Consider the following 22,231-nt stretch of genomic DNA (forward strand, 5'->3'; position numbering starts at 1 on the left):
GACAAGCCCTCCTTTCCTGTTACTCACATCATGCAAAGATTCCATTTTCAAGTAATTACGACTTGTTAGGTGACACGCAGCGCCCTGCCTACGGAACTGCAAGTCACCAACACCTTGCTCGCCGGGGATGCTGCTGCATGCGATCCCAGCCTACCCGCAAACTTGCATTCGTAATCTTTTATTCTCACACCTTTTCCTTCCTGCAGCAAGTCCTGCTCCTCAAAAAGGTACATCCTGCACAACTGACCGCCACGGTAACACAAAGCAGGGAGGGCAAAGGGGGAAGTTGGTCGTTTCAAAAAGAAACTCAAAATTTACAAAGCAGCTGCCAATTAGCCAGACCTTAATTTTGCAAATTTATTTAGGAAAAAAAAAATTAACATGAGCAAATGAGAATACTTCAGTGTTACAACAGAGTATATAAATGTCTAGCAATAGTCAAATAATTTGATCTTTAAATACAAAATAACCACATGAACACTAATATACAGGTTTCATCTGAATACATATTTATTAGATAAATATTAGGTTGTCACATCATCTAACTACATACAGTTTTGCAAGACTAAAAATCACAATTATTTTTTCTGACCAGTTTAAAGTATGAAATGATTGCATTGTACTGTACATACAATGTACAAACAAAGACAATGGCCATTTTTGCATGTTACTTCAGATTGTACTTCTTTTTTTTTTTAATTCTCCTCTGATCGTGATATCAAAAATTGTACAAAGTATGAATTTGGTTACAATTTTTTTTTTTTTTTTAATCCCCGTATTTTTCTTCATTATTTCTGTAGCACCCTAAAAATACACAGGTGATAGACTAGTACACGTAAGCTAAATATTACATGTAGATAAAACAAAACAAAACAAAGGATCAGAGTATATTACAGAAGTGAAAGTGAAACAAATGCTGAGACTCCACAAACGCTAACAAACAGGATTCATTTTCCACATAAGATGGAGCTTCAAGCTTTATTTTTTCCTGCGAAATAAAAACAATGCACATTCCAAGGAAAATGAATGCATTTCTGTTAACATGTCTCTATTTGTCATTTACATATGTACAGCTGTCCCTTGAGTCTCCGCTGCAGACATTGGCGTGTATCTGTCAGTCCTATAATAATGTCCTGGCAGCAGAACTGTAGATCTCTGTGGGTTCTTTCCCAGATGAACTTCCATAGGGAAACAATTAAAAAGTAAACAAACAAAAAAAGAAGAATAAAAATACTACTGGAATTTCATATAATAATTAAGCTTTAAAAGAAATTACTGTGATTACCCTATTTGCTAGGTTTTTTTTCCTCTAAACTTTAATACGGCAGTGAACAGATAAAAAAATAACTAAATTTTCATTTAGAAGCTTTTTCATACTGACTCCACTATACAGTACCTGAATTTAGCTGACAGATAACTTTTAAAACTGTCTCGAATGTCCCAACATTTGGGTGATGGGTAAAAATCGTATTTTCTCTCTTATGTTCTGCTTAGAAACCAAATGTTTCTGTAAGCTTAAAAATGTCAACCATCCACTTTAATTCTCTATCACTGTACAAAGCAGATGCAAACACTGCTCCAAACACATTGCTAATAACTATGGGGTTTTTTTTTTCCCTTTATGCTTTCCAACAGGTACTTTTAAATGATGCATTTTAAATACTACCAGTTAGCAAAAGGTCAATCCTTAACATACCCGGTTTAAAATACTAACGTTGTGTTTAAGAGAAAAATCATTTCAGGTGACTAACTTAGCTGCTCAGGAATCAGTGGAGGGTGGATCATCAAATAGAATCAACTGAAAAAAAATCTGAGCAACAGTTCCAACTAATAGTGAGAAATCTTCTTTATTCCCAAACCTATGGCTTAAGAAACTGCCCACCCCCCCCCCCCCCAAGAAAAAACCCCAAACTCTAAAGGGCATAAAGTCTGTTTATCATTAGCCACCCCTGCGAATGACTTCAATACCTATATAAACAATGCAGCAAAAATACAGGGGGAAACTACTACAGTAAAATGGCTACAAAACACATCTGTAACTGAAGAATGGTCTCTCCTAGGAATTGTGTGATAGCAGCACCACACCACAACCATGTTACTATGTATTACACCAAGGTATCTTTAATATTCTGTAGAGATCCTCTACAGGTTGTCAAGCCTACATAAGAAAAAAGACACTTCTAAGCAGAATAAAATATACTGTTTCCCTCCCCCACCCACCGACATCCCGAAGTGTTACCGTGCCCCCGTTTCAGCGACCGGAGCACCAGCAGAGCGGTATCAGTATGGTACCTCACACGCTTGCTGCTTGCCTCAATGCATCTTTACCTGTTCAGACAGCTGGTCCTAGGTGCTCTGCTCACCTGGGCAAACGAACAAAACCCCTGCCATCCCCAGCCCACAGCCACCCACAGTCCATGAACATCGGTCGGTCAGTTGGGTTTGGGTTTTTGCCCTAGGCAATCATGTATTATTATGTTTCCGTGACAGAGCTGGGCCCCGATCGTCCAGGTACTGCCTGATGTATCAATTCATTAGACACATAAACGGATATGAAATTTGGGCTAATTTATCAAAAGAAAATGGGAAGGGGGGGGGGGGGGGCGGGGGACGGGGACGACCCAACTCCCTTATTCTGTTAAAGAACCCTCAATTTTCATTTTTAAAAAAGGACCCATATTTTTCTTCAGACAAGGTATTTAAAAACACCAGCAAAAGTATAACCAGATCATGAAAATGTTGAATATTATCAAAGACGATACTAAAATATTCACAAAGATATTTACAATAGCAATTCTTAAAATAATTGATTTTGCATAATGAACAGCGCCTTTCTTAAAAAAAACCTGAAACAGGAAAAATATAAGTGTGGGACCATCTCTACATAATATGTTTGACAGATTCAATACTCCTACTGGAAAACAAAAGAACTAAACCGCCATTTCCTTTAATATCTACAGCAAGGTGCTGCTGACTAGCATATATATATCATGACGCATGTACAGCAGTAGTGGGAAACATTAACAAAAAGAGCAAAATAAAACAAAAACCGCAAAGAATTTACAAATATGACTTTGGTGAGGAAAACAAATCCAGAGTCGTAAGCACAGAGCATGCCATTTACAGCACGGCAAACTAAACACAGCCGGCTAGGAAGCTACTCTAGTCAAACAAACAGGAACAAACAAAATTTTGCCTGGCACTTCAGTTTAAAAACGTGGTGTGGCGAGCAAACGAAGGGTGTTTGCTTGGATTTGGGATGAGGAAAAGGAGTAGGGTCAGATTTGCTCTAGTAACAAAAAGAAACTAAACCAATAACTGTACAGTGGGCAAAAGCTGAAATGTTGCACCGCAAGGGCAAAGTTGGCACACATGCACTTCTTACACAGCTACTGTACATCATTTATAAGAGAGAGAAAGAGAGAGAGACGAAGAGCACAGAAATGGGCACAGAAGCAATAGGAAGCTCATGCAGGAGCAGCAACCACACGAGAAGCACAGATCACAGAGGCAAGACAGTGATTGTGGCAGCAGGGTCTCTTGAGGGCAGTAGCAATCTACTGACAGTTACTTAATTCTCCCCATGCCCCGTCCTTCAGGAGAAAGAGCTCATCCCAGCAGCCAAAGTTTAAAAAAAGAAACTGAAGGAGGAGAAAAGAAAAAGGCTGAATTATCTGTAACAGTCACAGAAACAGAACGCAAAGCAAAACGAAAATGAAGCTGTAAGATGTCTGTCCAATGTCAATGCCCCTTCTCAAGCCGATTATTAAAAATAATTATGCAGACAGTGACGTTACTCTCCCTCCATCCTGCAATGATTTCCTGGCTGCCTTCAACCCAGCTCGTCTTACTACACGTGGTGCGGTACTGACAGCGACGCAAACGCTCGGGGCACCGAAGGCTGCAGGAAATAATCAGGAACAGTTTGGTTTGCATCCCCCCTCCCTCTCTTCTCCATTCCATATGGCATACACGGCAAAAAGCTCTACTACAGCAATCTCAACAGCTGGATGTTAAAGCAGCCACGAACGGTACTGACTTGAAACCAAAATCACAAAAAAACCCCTAAACATCACAAACGTATTTATTATGCCCCACCCCCCCCTCCCCGGGTGTTTCCAATCTGTGTGTTTGGCTAGAGGAATCCTCTGCAAAGAGGTGGTGAAGATTCCTGCGCTCGCAGAAATACCAACACCCACGGCTGCGGCCTGAAGACTCTCGGGACTCCGTCACCGATGTCGCATTAGCTAAGCTGCTGGCTCCCTCTGACAGGCCTGTACATCATCCCTACCTTTGCCACTTGACTGCAGGATTTGTGCTTTTTTGAGATTTTACATGTTTTTGTTATTTTTTTGTGTGTGTGGCCAGGACAATCGCTCCAACGCAAACCTGTGGTTGGAGGGGGGTAGAGGGGAGGTGGGGTGGAGGGAGATACAGTTTCAAAAAACTGGAAGAACACGCGTTGGAAGGACACTCTGAGACGGGTCAATTATAGACAGTTCCATTTTGTTGCCTTTTCTTCCCTTGCCAAGATTCGTTTTTGCCAAGATACTTCACACTATGTTTATATCACAGAACTCTCTCTCTAGAGGATGAACAACAAATGGGGTTTCCAAGAGCTGCACAACTGTCTGAGCTTCTTTGTCACGTGTAGCACGGCAGACTCGGAGATTACTGCATTTATTTATGGTTTGTTTTTGTTGTGTTTTTTTTTCTCCCGTCACTTTCGCAGTCTTTGAAGCTGACAAAAGCAGTTCTGAGATGAAGAAAGCAGGGAGTGCACCATTGGATCAAGTTGTGAGTTTTGTTTTCTTCTCTTGTGGAAAAGGAGTGTTAAGATTCCTCGCTGTGCAGCCACACACGTGTGAACAAGTGAAAGGGATGGGAGAATATGTATGGTTTCAGTTGTTCTCAAAGAGAGACAGAAGGTCATCATTGCTATTGCTTGGCAAATCAGGAGGATCCAGGTACGAAAGCAGCTCATCAGGATTTGTGAGTTCTGGAAGCAGCTATAAAATATAAAGATAAAAGGAAAATTACAGATAACGGAAACACAGCTGAGGAAAAAAAAAAAGGGATTAAACACCACGCATTCTTGGAAACTGTCTTTCATGTGCACACATCCAAATAAATCGGAAGGCAGCAGCGACACAAACCTAACACCCTGTGATGATACAGTATCCGCTTGTTTGTGAAAGTGTGTTACGAGGTTTTCACCTGTGAATGACATTACCATCTCAATTTGGGTTTCTCAGCCAACCTCCTCATCAAAAAGTTCATCAATAAACAAAGACTATTTCCTGGCTAGTGATGCTGACAAAAACGTCTCGATAAATGCTCGTTATGTATGTGAGTTTCATATAAAACACTGAATAAAAACTTGAAACATGCAGTTTGAGTAATACACGTTTGAGCTTTAAGGTAGGTCAACAAAGGCTGGTCTGACGGACTCGCACGTCGGTGTGCACACCGCCTGAAGCCTGCACCCCTATAGAAAGGGGCAGCCCGGTCCTTTCCTCACCCCTCAGCCACCCCCTACGCGCCTCCGTGCGCTGATCTAAGCTCTGGGGCAGCGAGCTGGAGCAGGGAACTCGCCCAGGGTTAAAACTAGCCCAGAAAGAAAAAAGACGAAAGAAAAAAAAAAAAAAAGAAAAAAAAGAGGAGCAAACCACATGAGGAGTACGGGGGAGGAGCGGCAAGGCAGCTGGCTCAGTCCTTTTCACTTCTGTGGCAGTGAGTTTACAGCGGCTGGCAGTGCTTCACTGCAGCGCTGCGTGCAATTCCAGACATTTAAGGGGTCAGGGGTATAACACCCTGTCCAACGGAAGATGCGCTAATCTACACAGCGGTTTAAGGTATCAAGAGGAATAGTTGTGGGGGCTTTGTTTATATTTTTATGAATACTGCATTTCAAATAGAAAATTTTGTTTTTCCAACCGTCACTCAGATTCTTTTTGGTCTGACAGGTAACAAGCAAATTGTAACTCCTGGGTTGCATACCAGGCAGCGTTTGCTGCTCTATTCGGCATCTCTCCATACCCTACTCAAAAGTAAGTGTCATATATAAAAAACAGCCAAGCAGAGTTTGTAATAAAGTCCCCTTTGTATTCAGTATTGCGTTAAAGCAAAGACAGAAAAATATGGATTGCTTTAACGAACTTGGTAGTAGGTACGAGAAATTCATTTTAAGTCGCTCTATGTTTTCAAATACTGTAAAACTAAAAGCTTGACTGCATCACATTTAGCATGCAAATATTATATTTATGTGCTTCTATTACTCCTGTGCAAATGCAGCTTCATCTTCTAATGTTATATGGGTGAACATATTTTTCAATAAGCTAAACGTGAAATGGAGAAAAAAGCTTATTACTTCCTAAGCATCTTGAAAAAAACGCAATGTCGAGTTTATATCAACAGAATCTCCCAGAAGGAATGCTTTTCTTAAAATACCGCCTCCTTTTATTCACGGTAAAAATGCTATTGTCACAGTACTACAGTAAAGATATAAGGCTTTTAAATGTACTTCACCTGCTATCGTAATTTTTTATGAATATCCTGTACAGAAGCCCGAAAGACAACTGCGGCCCCACCAAACATGTAGAAAGTGAAAAATGACTGAATTTGTCCTACGATTTTACACCTCAATTCCTAAAAATTCAACATAGCGGCTCTGAGACTCATTCTTGTATACAGGGGATTTTAAAAGCCTTTTTTTTAGACAGGTGAAAGTTTTAAGCAGTATGTTCGGTATCTCTGCAGATGCAGTCTCCTGAGCTTTGAGGGTGACCTGGGCTGGTGTGAAGCCCACCGACCTTAGAAAGGACCGGCTGGCTGGGCACTGAGGGTGCCGCGCTGCCGCAGGGGCTGCGAGGCGGGAGGGGCAGAAGCTACAGGAAGGCGCCAGGCTTTGGGGCAGAACTCGGAAAGGTGCACCCAGTGCTCCTGAAGTGCCACTCGAGAAGCCGAACCAGCCATCTGAGTCTGACGCCTCTGCCGAGGTCCCAGTGCGGACCAGCTGTATCTACACGAGGTACATCCTTTAAGCCAGGTTAAACCCGGAACTGCAGCACACCGGAGTCCTGAAGAATTAACGTGGCCGTGTCAGACGGGAGCGGACCGAGTTGCCGACGGTACGGTCCCTCTGTTTGCTGCACAGGGCTTCCTTCAGCCCGGTGCCCCCACACAGCCGCTCAGAGCCGAACCCATTAAAATACTCCACCTGATCGTGACTGAGCTCACAGCTATTTCAAAGAACTACGCTCCCCACGCTGTACGGCACTGGCCTTCCCGATGAGCTAAGATGATTTCGGCCTCCCGTTAAGAATGCAGCGTGCCTCCATCAGGGAGGACCACAGCACTGTGATGAACGCACAGGGTTTTCTACTTTGCTTTTCACTGAGGAATGAGCGTCTGACCCGTAACAGCATATTTTATGTTTCTTAAATATCTGAAGGAAAAAACCCGAGGTTTTTATTTCACCGATTAATATTGCTCATACGGGATCCTTAAGGGTTCAGAACTCTAACTGCCACATGAACTATTGTTCCCAAAGGATGCGCGTGTGACCGACCGTGTTGTGCGAACAGCAGCAGCCTGGTTCAGATCGAAGTTAGTCCTGGGCACTGCTCCTGTAACGGGAGCATCCCCCCCTCCCCCCAACCCCTCCCTCCCCTCTGCGAGGCCACCTGCCAGCACGTGGCTCCTGTGTGACAGAGGAGTTAAGTATGCAACAACAGTAAAATACAGATATAAATTCAAGGCACAGAGGCGAACATTTCTCTAAGAAAATTACACTGTGCAGCAGCAGACTTTGGCACAGACAGAAGATACACACAAGGCAACGCATGACTCAAAACGAAAATCCAATCCTAGCACGAGGGAGTTTGTGTTTCGGAAGGTGGGTGGTTAACCAGAGCGCTACCTCGGGTAATTCAGCTCCGACGCCGCTGAACGGACGGTAAGAGACAGAAGGTTACTTCTGGCCTTGAACCTAGGTTTATCTTAGTTTAGTTGTGAGCTGCCTTCCGCGGTGGCTAAGGAGGCAGAGGACGTCCTTGTTTCTTTTCCTACGTGGCGCGCCAGGAGGAAGAACCCGTGCTGCCGAGCCGCCCGCACGAGCGGGTACCAGCCACCGCGGGCTGTTGGCTGCAGGGAGCGGGGGCAGTGCCGCAGCGGGGCCAGCACAGATCCCCCTCCCCCGGCCAGGGCATCTGCGGGGCTCAGCACGCGGCTCACTCGGCACAGCTCCGCCACGGGCACAGCCACACACAGCCGTCTCCTTCCTCTTATGCAGGAACTGCGATGGCTCCAGGGGCCAGACGAGCGCTCGAACCCCCGTCCAGCGGTGAGGGGGAAGGGAGGAGCTGGCTCCTGAACTGCAGTCTGAAGAAGTGCCGGCCTCGGTGCCAGGCAGAGGTCATGGCTCGCGCACCACGCGGCTGCTCAAACCAGAACCGTGCTCCCAGCAAGCCAGGAGCGCCCTGTCACCTCGGCTGGAGCACCTGCGCCCATGTACCAAAGCATGACAGGATGGCATGTGCTGTGGAAGCGGCTCCCCGTCCCCACCCCCTCCCCGCCCTCCCGCCGCGATGCGAAGCACACGCTATGGCAGGCAGATGATAGTATGACACAGACTTACATCCAGCGAGGGCTCCGGCATGTCAGGTGCTCCCTGTCCACCAGCCTGACCCTCTAAGGCTGAGGAGGGATTAAAGGTCAGGTCACTGTGTGGATGGTTGCTAGAAGCGGCCGGGGGTGGCTGCCGGGACTGCTGGGTAGGAGGCCCGCTGTGATGTAATGGCTGCCCTGACTGGCTGCTGGGGTGAGGGACGTGCAAACCTTGCTGCATGGAAGTATGGGACTGATCAGTGCTGCCGGGATGAGGGATCTGCGGAGGAGGAAAAAAGCAGGAAAAGAAAGTGAGGCCACAAGGTACAGTGCTCGCGGTGCCTGACTGTAACCACATGTTACAAAAAGAAATAACTTAAATAAATTAAAAAAAAAAAAAAAAGACACACACAACTAAAAAAACCAAAACCAAACAAAGCCCAAACAAATAAAAAAGAAATAAAAAAGCGCAATCAGAAAAGAAAACTCCATATCCCAATGCCAGAGGAAGTGTTTCAGCTTTTTTGGAGGTTTTCTGCAACGGGGCGATTAACACATTGGATTTGTGCTGTTGGTTCGCTTCCTTGTGGTGTGGGAAACCGCACTTGAAGATGCAAAATAACGAACCCCGAAGAGAAGGTAAGGAGGCTTATGGGTGCCCACTCAGCATTTGCAAGGCAGATGCTTTTGCCCTAAAATATTCCATGAGTGAACAAAGAATTGGTTGAACAATGAACCCTACGCCAGGAAACCAAGATCTCTACAGCAGGAAACTGATATCCCCATGCCAGGAAACTGATTAACTGAGAAAATGCATCATTTCTGTTCAGCTCCCTTACGGGGTTGCTTCCTGACACCGCTGCCTATTCGTGGTTCAGCTCATTACAAACATCTTGCAAACGCCAGTCCTTCCCCGCTCCTCTCCTCCTCCTCCTCTCAGAAGGTAACAATCCTTCTAAGGGCTGAAGATTTTGCTTGCTGGTATTCGTGGGTTCTGACGGGTGGCAAAACGCCAGGTCGGCTCAGTGAGCAAGCTTCCCACCCATCAGCAGAGGTGCCGCAGGTGGCTGCACACCTGCTGACTGCACAGTACAATGCATTAGCTTAAACTGAGCTAATCATCGCACTTCTATTTTGTACTCATGCCGTAGATAAGTTCTCTAGCAAAAGTTTAGTATTTTTAATATTTTTCCATGGGGAATAAACTACCAAACCACATGCATCTTCCAAACGCTGTTACGGAAAAACATCTTTCTCACATGACAAGAGAAGCAACAAAACCGCACAAGCCCAATTCTTCCTTCTGCTGCATGTCACATTTGACGCTAGTGGATTCTTTGGGGCTTGACCTTGGTGCCATGAGAAAGAAGTGTCTGAATGCTTCAGAATCAGATGTCTCATGTTAATTGGGCATATGGAGAAGCAAAAAATGTAAACATTTTTTGAGGAATGCTACATATTGCCACAAAGTGGAGCTGAAATAAAAGAACAGATACATACAACAACAGCATGAAATTCATCCAGCCAAGCCAACAGAAACCAGCAAAATGCTATGTCAGCATCGACCCTTTTGTACCACAGCAAACTGCAAGGTTATTTTAACCTTGGTCTTCAGTTTTGGAAAGCAAAACGGAGGTTATTACAAAACTTAAGTACAATGTTCCCACGAAATTAAAAAAGACTACAGAAACAAGCATTTAAAAGAATACATTTCACCACTCAATGAAAACTGGAATCTGAATCGTGATCCACTGGGACAGTCACGCTCAGCTACAGAGAGGTCCTTCTCAGTTCTTTGGTAGTATGATGGTTGGTGGAAACGAGCAGGATTCTATCTGCAGCATCACGTTTGAGCCTCTTTCCCATATAAGAGTTTAAATTAACTGTTAAGAAGTACTGTTACACGCTCTTCTCTCCGTTAGGGTCACAGTTTGACTACTTGAAAAGTATTCTGCAACCTTACTGTTGTTACCTTAGGGGTAAGCTTGCACAAAATCTGCCCACAGACCACTGCTTAACGTAAATCCATCTGCAGCCTAAACACTCTGCAAAAGTTCAAGTGAAAGCAGATGTCTATCCAAATAGTACCGTCATGTGCAACACGAAGTGTGGGAATTGTGGAAATTTAAGAAAGCTTAATAATAACAAAAAGTAAAAAGCAATTTAAGACAGTGTTGCTAAAATGGGAAAGCAGTTTCCAGGAAAAAACAAAACGATTATCTTGAACAGTCTCCTAAATGTATCCCTGAATGCACAAAGCAAGAGTTATATCGGCATGTTTATATCAATAATAATTCAAACCGAGAGGCACTCATATGATCTTAGATGTATTTCAAAACAAACAAGCAGGTTAGAAATTCTACACGATGTTTAATATAGGCAAGCATTATATATATATATATATATATATATTAAAAAAAACTGTTTAGTTGATAAGGCAGTTATCTTGGGCTCTGAGATAACTGTTGGATAGGGAGAAATTGTTCACTGTGAGACTGAGGGCCACCATAATCTTAAACGGCCATCGCAGGTGCAAAATCCGTCTGGCTTTGGCCACAGACTCCACCAGCCTACCTGTGAGAAAGCAAAATGCTCAGGACTTCAACACTTTTCTATTTGCATTCAGCTAACTAATGATAAGTTTGCCGTGGTGCAAAACCATTCTAAGCAAGACACTTTGTGTATGTTCAGCTCGTGTCTGCAGCTCCCATCATTCTATTTTAAGAACACTAACCCACACTATGAACACAGAGTCTAGCGAAGCTGCCTTTGCTTACATAGCAAGGTAAATCCAGAGTTGTTTTTAGCCGCATAAGCTTTGGCACTCTTAAAACATTTACAATCTATAAAAAAAGAGCTTATAGCAGACAACTACATCTTCAGCTTGACAGCACAAACCACAACTCTTTACGAGCCCAACAGTGACCTCTAGGAGAGCCGAGATGTATAGCTGTAGAGCAACGGGACCTGCCAGCTGCAGAACAATATGCTTTTCATCTCAGGAGAAAATTGATAGTGAAAAAAGGATCAGCAGGTTAAGGTGATGGCTTATATCTCTCTCCATTACTGGGGTCACAGTTTTACCAGCTCTTGCTGGGTTAGCTGTCAGAACCACTGAAAGACGCCAGCCTGCCCTGCTGCTCTTCTCGGCCACTTTTCCCATCCACGCCTTTGCCATCGGCTGCATCCTTGCAGACGTGCAGTAAACTCAACTAGGGAACTGACACACATCAAAGCTAAACTTCTCCCCCCGCCCATCAGTTTTCAGTCACATCAGCACCTGGATCCAGACCACTTCACGGCTGCAATAGCACCTGTGCTGGTGTGAGAGAGAGGGGAAGTGAAATTAGAAAGAACAGAGAAAACTTCTGACTGTGGCACCAGCTCGTATCACCTCACTGTGCATGTGGAACTGCGGCACAACGACCCATTGCTCAGTCACGCACCACTCCTTACACCACCTGCAGTAAGCACTAAGCTAGAGCTAACTCTGAATTCACCTTTGTCTAAAACTTGGTTACAATTTCTGAAAACATACATGATTTGACTTGCAGCAGTTATTTTGTAGCAATCTTGCACTGACATAGAAACATCTGCTCTAAAGCTTTCACAACACTTTACATCCCAGAAGATGTGCCACCTCTAGTTGTGTTTCAGGTCTTGATCGTTTTTTCTTCCACAGGAATAGAACAGCAGTGTTGAGAGAAGCTAGTTCTGATGATCCAGCCCTGGTTACCCAGCCCCGGTTACCCAGCCCCACCTACACTGGGCAAACACATCTGCATCTCCTGCAGTGACCTACAGGGTATGTCTGGAGGGATCAGCTTTCTCTGCCTACCAGTGTATAAGGGCTGGCACACAAATCTTCGTAATGAGAAAATCAGGAACTTCCTCAGCAGCGTTCAGCTCCAGTTAGAGACAGACCCCGGGTCTAAAAGGACCGAACATCTGATCTTGACTCACCTTGTAAACATGAAACAGTCAAAGTGAATAGCTGATGAAAACAAAATGCACCTTAAGTGTGTGAAAAGGAAAGACAGAAAGCCAGACAAGAGCACAGGCAACATCTTAAAACCTTAGTTCAATTACGCAATGTGATTTATAGTTATTTTCGTACAGAGAAGTCTGTCCAAAGACATTCAGCTACACAATTTAGAAATGTGCTAATGGCATGCATTTCTCTAAAAGCAGTAATTTTAAAGCTGCCTTTCCTGCGTGTCTGCTACAGACAAATAGTTCAGTCTTGAGAGAGAAGAAAGCAAGCAGGAGAGAAAGGAAGAAGAAAGCAGAGACTTTATAATACTGGAAAAGCTGTGTGCGTGGGAGCACTAACAGTCCTCAAATGTGGACTAAGGACTGCGTGGCCACATTGACAAGGTCAGTCTAATTCCCTTGTGCTAACAGACCTGAACTGATCCTCATCAGAAAAAAAATCAGCCAGTGACATAAAGTAGGTGGAACCTGCTTTAGCACCGCTTCCCGTTCCCAAACAGTATAGCTTGCGTACCATGATAAATGAGGGAGAATCGAGGCAAAAGTTTACTTTAATTGCCAGCTATCATAAGCAAGCACCAGATTTGCTACAGACTGGCCCACAAAACCAAAAATCTATTAACATTTGCCCAAGTACCCTCTGACAGCTCTGGAACATGCACAGCCTTGAGCAACTTTCACCTTTGCTATCATCTGTAAGCAGTCCCATTTGCAGAAAGCCGCAAATACTTCACTTTCATATTCAACCACTTCATATCCTACCGCTTCAGAAATTTCACCGGGGCAACTACTATAGCAAAGGTATAGCAGTGAACTGATGAAGTCAAGCGGTAGGTGTCAGCTAATGGGAAGCTAAGAATAATTCCCTGTGGCTTTGATTCACAGGGAAGCAGCTGTGAGTGGCTCAGGTTGCTAGTACTGCCCCTCACCACTGTGTTCTAACACTGTGTGGTCGGTTCCGACGCAGGTAATTCAGACTGCTCTTTCAGCTGGGTATGTGGAATTTGCCAACATAAAATGAAGTTTACAGTGTGTTTGTTCTGTCCTTTATTAGCATGTAAAGTCATTACGGTTTCTGGACTCTTCTGTTGCAGACAGTCTTGTTACTTGGGCTCTCTCCAAGCTATACTAAGAAATCTCTCCCCACTCTCTTCCTATTTCTCACCATCCTCCTTGGAAAACCCACTGCCAGCTAGAAGAGACATTGACTGAGTAGGCTTTTGCTGAGCATCTGCTACCACATTTCCTCATTACATTCTGAAACTGCATTTTCTGGTATTCACTAAAGACATGGCACAGATGACTTGTCAAGTTAAACATCCTTCCTGTGCAGTAACAGCACGCTATAAAGCCCCTGCCCCGTAACTTAAATGAACATAAAAGGATGTATACGCCCCCTCACACACACATTTAATGTAGATGACTAGCCACGCCTAAGAGCTAAACGCTGCCCGTCGCTTTTCTGTCACCTAGCTGCTGCAGTACTGCATTTTCTGGAGATAAAGTTCTGTATATAAAGCCCAGTGCTCTGAGCAAGCTGCTTTTCCAGTGTGCAGTTCTGCCTCTCCACCTGAGACCCCAGCAGCCTCCTTTTCTCAGTCTCTCACAAGGATACACTCTCAGACCAGCAGCAGCGTCTCTCCCTTGAAATCTACAGGTCTGTCCTATTCCCAACAGCTTAAAGGTGCCTTTCACGCTGCTTGGGTAGAATTCCCCCTCAAAATGCTTTGATGCAAATTTTGCCCTCAGGGACAAAGCCGGGGAAGACATTGTCCCTGCTTTAAAGTCAGCCAATGTCTTGCTATAACAAGCTGTCTCCTGAAGACGGATATCCGCAGACCCTGCTGGCCTAGGGAATGAAGTCTAGTTTTTTTCAGGTGTCAGAGCAAAGCACAATGATTAACACAAGCACACCGAGCCAGGTCAGCTCCTTCAGATAAAGAAGCTTAAATGACAATTCACAAAGCTCAGAAATGCTTCTCCAAAAACTCAAAAAGACCAGAAACTAACAACGGCGGTTTTGGCATTAGTCAGAACTGCTCCATTTCACGAACTTCCAAAGTGAGGAATCCACCAGAAGTACAAGCGGTTCACGAGGCCAGCCCGTTAGCTGGATGAGAGCTCCTTACCCCCACAAAGGAAAACCGACGTGCGCAGCACAGTTACTTACAGATTCCTGCATGGGGTGACTGAGAGGTTTGTCAAGAGCTGCCATGCTGCTTGGCATGTCTGGGGGATGCGACAGCTGTGGCCCATGCATGAAGTCATTCATAGACGTGCCACCAGGATTCCCGTGCGGGAAGTCAAAATTGCCGTGACCTTGGTAACTGTTGCCTAAAAGAGAAACAGATGTGATATGAAGCCAAGTATTTGTTTCCCAACATTGATCTCTCAAAGTAACTTGCAAAAGCTGTGCAGCACAGCATCCTCCCTGCACAGAGCCCGGCACCTGCAACGCTGAGCTGACAGCACTGTGCTCCACCGCTGGAGCGAGCTGGAGGAAGAGGGAGGGTACAGCGGCGCCCAGCTTCCAAATACTGGCTGCTGTAATAATTCACGTGCATGCTGTAACTAATTGAAAACTGCTGACATTTTGAAAAACTACCATCAAGTCACTACATAAATTGAACCATGTTGAGAAGTGAAAGGGATATTAAATTCTATGGAGTATTTGTACCCAGAAGCACCTCACTGCAACTGAGACTGACTGCCCAAGTCCCAGATTATTTATAGGACACCTGTGTTATTTATGCCTACGCTTCTAACGCACTCAGTAGGACTGTAGCATTGCTTCAGTTTCTGATGAAGCTAACTGACAGAACTGTTATCTGGAAGATGGCCACAGTACCAGTTCATAGCGCAGCATCTATTTTACCTCTACTGCAGTACAAACAGGCAACTTCCGTTACGATAGTGCAGGAGGCCTTCATGTCTGTCTGGGGTTTGTGATGTAATTTTCCTTGCTCCCACAAAACCTATCAAAATTCACTTGGTCTTCTGCAAATACAACATCAGTTTTCCCCTCCTGGATCCATTCTTCTCATTTTCAGTTACAAACTGGCTGCCTGTAGCATGTGGATATGCACACAAGCAATGAAAAACTAGTGACTTTATGAAATCCACCTAACTTCAGCCTGAAACTATGTTCTCCAAAGCACCAAAATTTCACGCCAATTTGGAATAAATGACCTGGACTTACCATTTAGCAACAAGCCTGGAATCCCCTGCTGATCTGCAGGACAAGCACTGTTTGACCATCGTTGCTATGTTTTGATCTGTCCCACCTCAGCCCAGTGATCTTCACTGGAATTCTAAAGCAAGCATGTATGCCAACTCAGGGGTTTTACTCTCCGTATTTTTTCTGTCCAGATCCCTCTATTAACACTTCCAAGGGAGGTACCAGCTCTGCTGCCTCATTTGCTACGAACAGCAAAAGCTGAACTAAACCCAGTCACCTCTTTCCTACAAGCAGCTGCATTAGACGATACTGAGCTTGCACAGAGAGCCTGCAGCTCGTCAGCTGAAGTGCAGCAGCTTTAAATGCTCGAGTCAAGAAGGGAGTTTGACAAACTGAAGTAGCTGCATCATTTGCTCTTTAGCACAGCTTCACAAGCAGAAGTTTAATCTCAGAGGAATAGAAGTCATTAGCCATGTAAGAGTATTTTGTAAAGAAGTCAGGACTTTGATCTATCATGTAAATACTGCAGAGCCTTACTAATTCTCATTTCGTTAATCTGGAAACTGGATGAGTCTCACAGAATATAGCTGGTCTTGCCTTGCTTCTCAGGAATGATTTATTAGCAGGGAGCCGACTTGTATTACTGAGTACTTGTATTTGCACACTAAACTTCAGTATGCTTACTGTCAAACCCAAATGAACAAACATAAACCGCAGTAGTAATACTACTACTACTTTGCTCTAGAGTACTGCTCATCACAGGACATTACCTAATTCTAAACTCTATGTTTCAGCGTACGTACTGATGGGGAATGAAGACGCAAGGCAGTACGCTCAGGGAGTTAGGGCCATGCAGCAGCACGCCCGCCTCTGTGGCAAGAGCTGTGCCACACGCTGAGGGACAGACCTGTAAAGACGTTCAGGGTAATGTGGCGCTCCCCATTGATATGCCTATTGCAGGGGAAATAGGAGCGCGTGGGTTTCAGCTGCCACTGATGAGTCTGTGAAGCAATGACTACCTCCGCTACAGGATCCACAGGGGAAGGCAGGGAAACAACAGTTGAGGCAGCAATCATTACACAAATCCTGAACCCCACTAAACGTGACTACCCTGTGCGTTCCGGACTGTGAGCTAGAAAGATGACGAAGGATAGATGGCTCTGCTCTCATGCTCTGACTGCACTTCACTCCTACTAAACAAGTAAAAAAATTGTGATTCAGTGCTCTTGGCTTTGTTATAGTCATCATTCAACTGTTTGAAAACCTAAAAAGTTTTATCATCTGTCACCAGTTTTGCAGTCGTTGCAGCAAATTAACCATATTTTGTATGCAATCTATGTTTTTCTTCAAACGCCTGCAAAAAGCACATATATCACCTTGTAATCAATTTGGGGATTCTGACGGTGTGAACAGTTGGTCTTTTCCCAGAGCTGAACTGAATCATATCATATTCCTTGCAAAAGAAACAGTCTTCGGTTTCATATTTTCAGAATTGTCACTATAATTGAGTTATTCACAACATACCAGTCATTCGAAAACGTACCTCCACTGCCTGTGTTTAGTTCCTGGTTTCTCAATCTGGCAGCACATGGGGAAAGGAACTCAAAAGTAATTTTCTAATGTAAAGGTGTTTGCAAAGCAGTTAAACGCTCTTTAAAAGTCATCCACTTTCTGGGTGGCCTACCAAATGGCTCCCACCTGGCCACAAGTTAAACCTGGTGGCCGAAGTAGCAGGGTTAATGGGTCAGGTTCTCCACTTTGTAACTTCTGTAGCACTAGCAGCCTTCACTTGAATGAGAGTGCAACAGAAGGAAAATGGACAGAAAAAATGAAGAAAGATGTATATTCTGTCAGGCCATGAACCTATAAGGTAACATACAATGTTTGTTGATTCAGGGAGGGCTGTGTGGCAATAAACATGACAAGCACCGATTTCCTTACTGAAATATATTTTCCTCTAAACAGATTAATCTTAAATGAAAAGACGGACGCAGAATTTCAGAATTGCAGCAAAGTAATTCGCTTTCCTTGCGCATCTCTCTGAGGAGAGGCACTGACATACCCCAACCACAAAGCTGACTGAACCACCGACTTCTAGACCGAGCCCCCGGGCGCACAAAGCTGTAACACTGACCTTGGTTACCGTATTCGGTGGAGTTGTTGCCTCCTGGAGGAGGGGGTAGAGACGGGTAAGGTGATGGGCCAGGACCCAAAGCTGCAATCATCTCCATCACATTTGGCATGATCATCTGGCTTGGACTCATGGTCTTAAACCTTTTTGAGGGAATGCCATCTGGGTCATCTTTGATGTGAATATCTGACTTTATAGGGACCGGCCTCCAACTGCAAGTTGGATCAATGGTAACTTCTTCGAACTCTGAGCTGTAAAATAACATGAAAATTTTAGCGTATTAATTGATTATTATTTTTTTTAATCAATTCTGCTGAAGTTTCTGTAAGAATCTGCATGGTAGCAAATGTTCTGAAATGATCTAGTATAACAGAACCTCAAGATCTTTCACTCCTCAAGTGAGTGCGCCAGAAGCAACTTTTCAAAAAGGCAACTGTGAGAGAACATTTCTTTGTTTATCCACACAATGAAATCCAAACATATCTATGTGGTCTGCCACAAGCGAATCAGAGGGACTACTTGTAAATACGAGAGAGCACTTAATCCTCCATTCCCACTCCTCCCTCAGCTCCACTGGGGAGGCTGCCATCAAGAGAGGACCCAAACAAGATCCATTGATTAGATGGTAACTGATTCACTGTATCATGAGCTCCACCAAGGAGCCATGGAACAGAATATTCACGTTCAATCACTAAGAGCTACTTTGGCACGACTAGCTCAGTACTCATCAACAAATCTCCTAGTTGCTTAGTCCTGGATATCAGAAATGAGTAAATTCACTTACTTTTGTATAGCGTTCAGAATACCCCACATATACTGGTCAACCTCCAAGCCCTCCAGCAGAGCAGTTTTACTAGAAAGGAAAAAAACCCCCAAACATTAGGTTAGAGTATCGCTACATACGGGTGAAAGAAGGATGGAAGAAGGACAGGTTAGTGATGAAATCAGCAGACTGGGATCCAGCAACTTACTATTTGTAACATATCATTTAGGAGTGATGTTGGGGCAAACAGTTTTGGTTCTACATTTGCATTACCAGGATAATAGTATTCTACACCAAACAGATGAGATAAGGACACATCTACTTGGGTGTGTCCACAAGCTGTTCACATGCTTTAAATCACTTTTCTAGTGAATTTAAAAATTCAAATGAAATGAAAATCAAAGTGAATTTAAATTTGTTGTGAATTTAAAGGCTTTTCAAACATAGCAGATCTCTCCTGTGACTATCAACTAGCGCTAGCACTATTTTATTTTCAAATTGGATCTTTTGGTTTTTTGAGCTGCACAGTAATACGGCTTCAAAGTAACTATGTATTACAGCTATTTAACTTGGTATCAGCACAGATGGGCACGGGCCAAAACAAAAATGGAAATTATTCAGTTATGTAGGCTCTAAGATCTGAATGCAGGTGCTCATATTCGGACAAACAGGACAAAAATTTTGGCTTCGATGTATAAATACATCCATTAAGAAGTAAGAAATCCAATTCTTGTGGTATTTTTAACTGAAGTTAGAAGACAGAAGAGATTCAGGTAGTTCAGAGAAAGCACCTGCACTTTTGGATAAGTATCAATTGTGGACAGTCTTCGAAACAAGCTCATCTCAAGCCTGCAGTGTCCACAGAAGCAGAGAGAACGGACCCTCTCTGCTGCTGTTTATACTGAACGTTGGCTGGCGCAGAGGGATTGAACTGGAGACTTGCAGAGATAAAGTACAAGCTGCTACAGCTACAGCTGCTCGAGCTAAAGAGCCCTGGCTCCTCAGCTGAGGCTGGAACAAACTCATAACCCTGTGGACTCAGCACAGTAGGTTACAAACACTGAACTAGCCTGCAGATGTTCTGTGATTCTTTCTGCCCAGTTAAAACATAAGAATGGGCAGCCTGTAAGCACTTCAAAGCTTTTCGTTCCATTTCTTCTGCAGCATGCTAGCTCTCTGGCCAAAACATAAGGTTGAAAGTACCCCTCTTTTCCTTTAAGCAGTCACTCCAAACTTCTGCTCCTTGGAAATCTTTCACCTTTTTTAAAATCAGCCTTATTCTGGACTAGAATCCTTCCTGCTTTCTGCTCTCACTTTAATTTGCGCTTGATGTTCACTTTGACCTTGGAGGATCCAACTTCATTTCCTACCTAATTACTGGGAAATGTTGCAGTCTCCAAAATTACCCCTCTCCTTGAACACTGCCATTAACTGCATATCTATGTGACTCAAAGCACAGTACCTGAGACAGTTATTTGGCATCCTTACTTAACATGCAGCTGGATGCTGAACACTTCGGTATCTACATATTTCAAGTTCAGTAACTCGGGTGTTACAACATTGATATTATATAAAAATAACTCCAGAATAGACTATCCATTCTTTTGCCATGACATGTTGTTGTCTGGTAGTCGCTTGCACTTCATAATTTAGGGGAAGACAGACTCCAAGTTCATTCATTTATGTGGGTATCCGCCTTATCCATGTAAATATTTGAGCTTCTTTTGAACTGCACACACTGACAGCCTGGAAGTGACATCTTGCAGATTATGAGTTTTGTCATCTGGTTTTAAATTCCTAATAATCCAGAGTGTTCCCTCAATTTATGAAACACTGCAAGAATTCTCACTGGACTTTACGCTGAATTTCCTAGCACTTCCATTTTCTCCCCTCCATGACCTTAAATATGATCTGAATTTGGTCAAATCGCACACAACTGCATTTCATGTAGCACGGTTGCACTTACTTGCATACTGGACACCTCCAAGTTCCTCTTTCACAGTTCAGTTGCAAGTAAGATTCCAGATCAAAGCACTAGAAAGAAAAAAAAAAAAGAAAGGAAATCAAAGGAAAATGCTGTATTGACTGAATCAGCTGGACAAAAGTAAAACTGCCACAAAAAAACCCAACTTACTAGCACTGAAAACTAAACCAAATTAGCTTGCTTTTTTTCCTCTACATTAAACATACATATATTTAACTACATTAAGAGACAAAAAGAAAGCCCATTTCATGAGCTGCTTTCATGCAGTAACCACGCTGAAGGTGCTGTAACAACACATAGCTGAGGGAACACTGCCCGGCCACTGGCATCTACTCACTTGTACATGCTTGCAGTCGTGACCCCTTGCTGGGAGCTGAATCCGCCGGAATGTGATCGGACACTTCAGAGACACTTTAATAGCAGTTTGCTCTACTCCATCTTCCCCATTTAGTGTCGCGTTGCCAGAGGAAGCTGCTACACTGCTGAAGTTCCTCTTTACTGTTGAGGAAGAAGGTAGACGTATGTGTGAGAAAACAGAAATCTGAGAGACCAACACTTCAACCTGTAAGGGCCAATTTAATGGACAATTTATCCACACCGGTGTATTCTGTGTAATTTAGAACATTCTCGTGAATGGCCAAACCATCACACACAGGCGTATCAACTATACCCTCAACCCAATAAGTGCCATACAAGCACTTAAAGCAGCCCTAAATAAAGAACGATCTTTCTGCACACGGCTTTTAGGTAAGTCACAAACAAATATGGGGGGAAAAGCCAGAGAGATTCTCCTGGAATGGGAGAGTCTTCGCTGGCAACTAAGCTTGTGTCCGTGGTACTCTGTTACCCCTACCCAAATAGCCCTCACACTTGAGCATACAGAGAATGTAATCTATGCACATGACGTTCTTGAACTTCCTGACAAGTACAGCTTAAGGTTTTCAATAAGCAAGTAAATCCTGTGCAGGAACAGCTTATCACAAGGGAACACAGGCATTCTGGAAAGTCATCACCCATACAATGAAAACTCACTCTTGGTGATACAATGTTCTGCGGGGAGGAGACGTTTCTTTAGTAGACCTTGAAGTACAGAGCGAACCGATGGCCGGTGTACTAACTGCAACACGAACAAGTGTGACTGAAAGAAAACACATTTTGTTACCAAGAGAACCAACCACGCAGGGTAAATACACTGCCGAGCAGAGCAGCACGCTTCCCTCGGACACAAGGCTTCCCTCAGAGCCCGACGCGTACATACAAAGGCCGGTTCTGCTCTGCTGCGCACATGCGCTCCCTTAGGGATATTCTGCACTGCGCAGCACAGTGCTGCGTGCTCCAGGAGCATCACGTATACAAGGGCTTTAAAGCAGCAAAGATTTTCTGCATTTTCTCCCTCCTTAATAGTCAGAATACATAGGCCTGACATACTCTTCTCTGACATCAGGGCTTATTTTTAAAACCCTGGATTCTTTGACACAGTCTAGCCTACCTGCCTGCCCTCAGACTACGCTGGAAGTTGCAAAAACGATTTGCTACTGATGTGTCTGGAACCAGCTGAATCCTCCCCAATACAGA

General features: G+C 43.9%; 1 protein-coding gene across 10 annotated transcripts in view; it reads right to left on the bottom strand.

Moving 5' to 3' along the window:
• Nucleotides 1-486: 486 nt before the first annotated feature.
• The window catches only part of ZMIZ1 (zinc finger MIZ-type containing 1), a 307,512-nt gene continuing 285,767 nt past the window's right edge, over nucleotides 487-22,231 (bottom strand). For 9 of the 10 annotated variants that reach the window (XM_056351251.1, XM_056351244.1, XM_056351245.1 and 6 more), the window contains 8 exons: nucleotides 21,689-21,794; nucleotides 20,994-21,154; nucleotides 20,639-20,706; nucleotides 18,694-18,762; nucleotides 17,913-18,160; nucleotides 14,771-14,934; nucleotides 8,639-8,887; nucleotides 487-5,009 (listed from right to left, as the gene is read on the bottom strand). In XM_056351251.1, coding sequence (XP_056207226.1) covers nucleotides 4,902-5,009; nucleotides 8,639-8,887; nucleotides 14,771-14,934; nucleotides 17,913-18,160; nucleotides 18,694-18,762; nucleotides 20,639-20,706; nucleotides 20,994-21,154; nucleotides 21,689-21,794 — 1,173 coding nt within the window. In that variant the 3' untranslated portion in view covers nucleotides 487-4,901. The remainder of the gene's footprint in view (nucleotides 5,010-8,638; nucleotides 8,888-14,770; nucleotides 14,935-17,912; nucleotides 18,161-18,693; nucleotides 18,763-20,638; nucleotides 20,707-20,993; nucleotides 21,155-21,688; nucleotides 21,795-22,231) is intronic. The other variant, XM_056351248.1, reaches the window with a different exon arrangement.

The sequence above is a fragment of the Falco biarmicus genome, chromosome 9, assembly GCF_023638135.1.
Source record: "Falco biarmicus isolate bFalBia1 chromosome 9, bFalBia1.pri, whole genome shotgun sequence".
Lineage (NCBI taxonomy): Eukaryota > Metazoa > Chordata > Aves > Falconiformes > Falconidae > Falco > Falco biarmicus.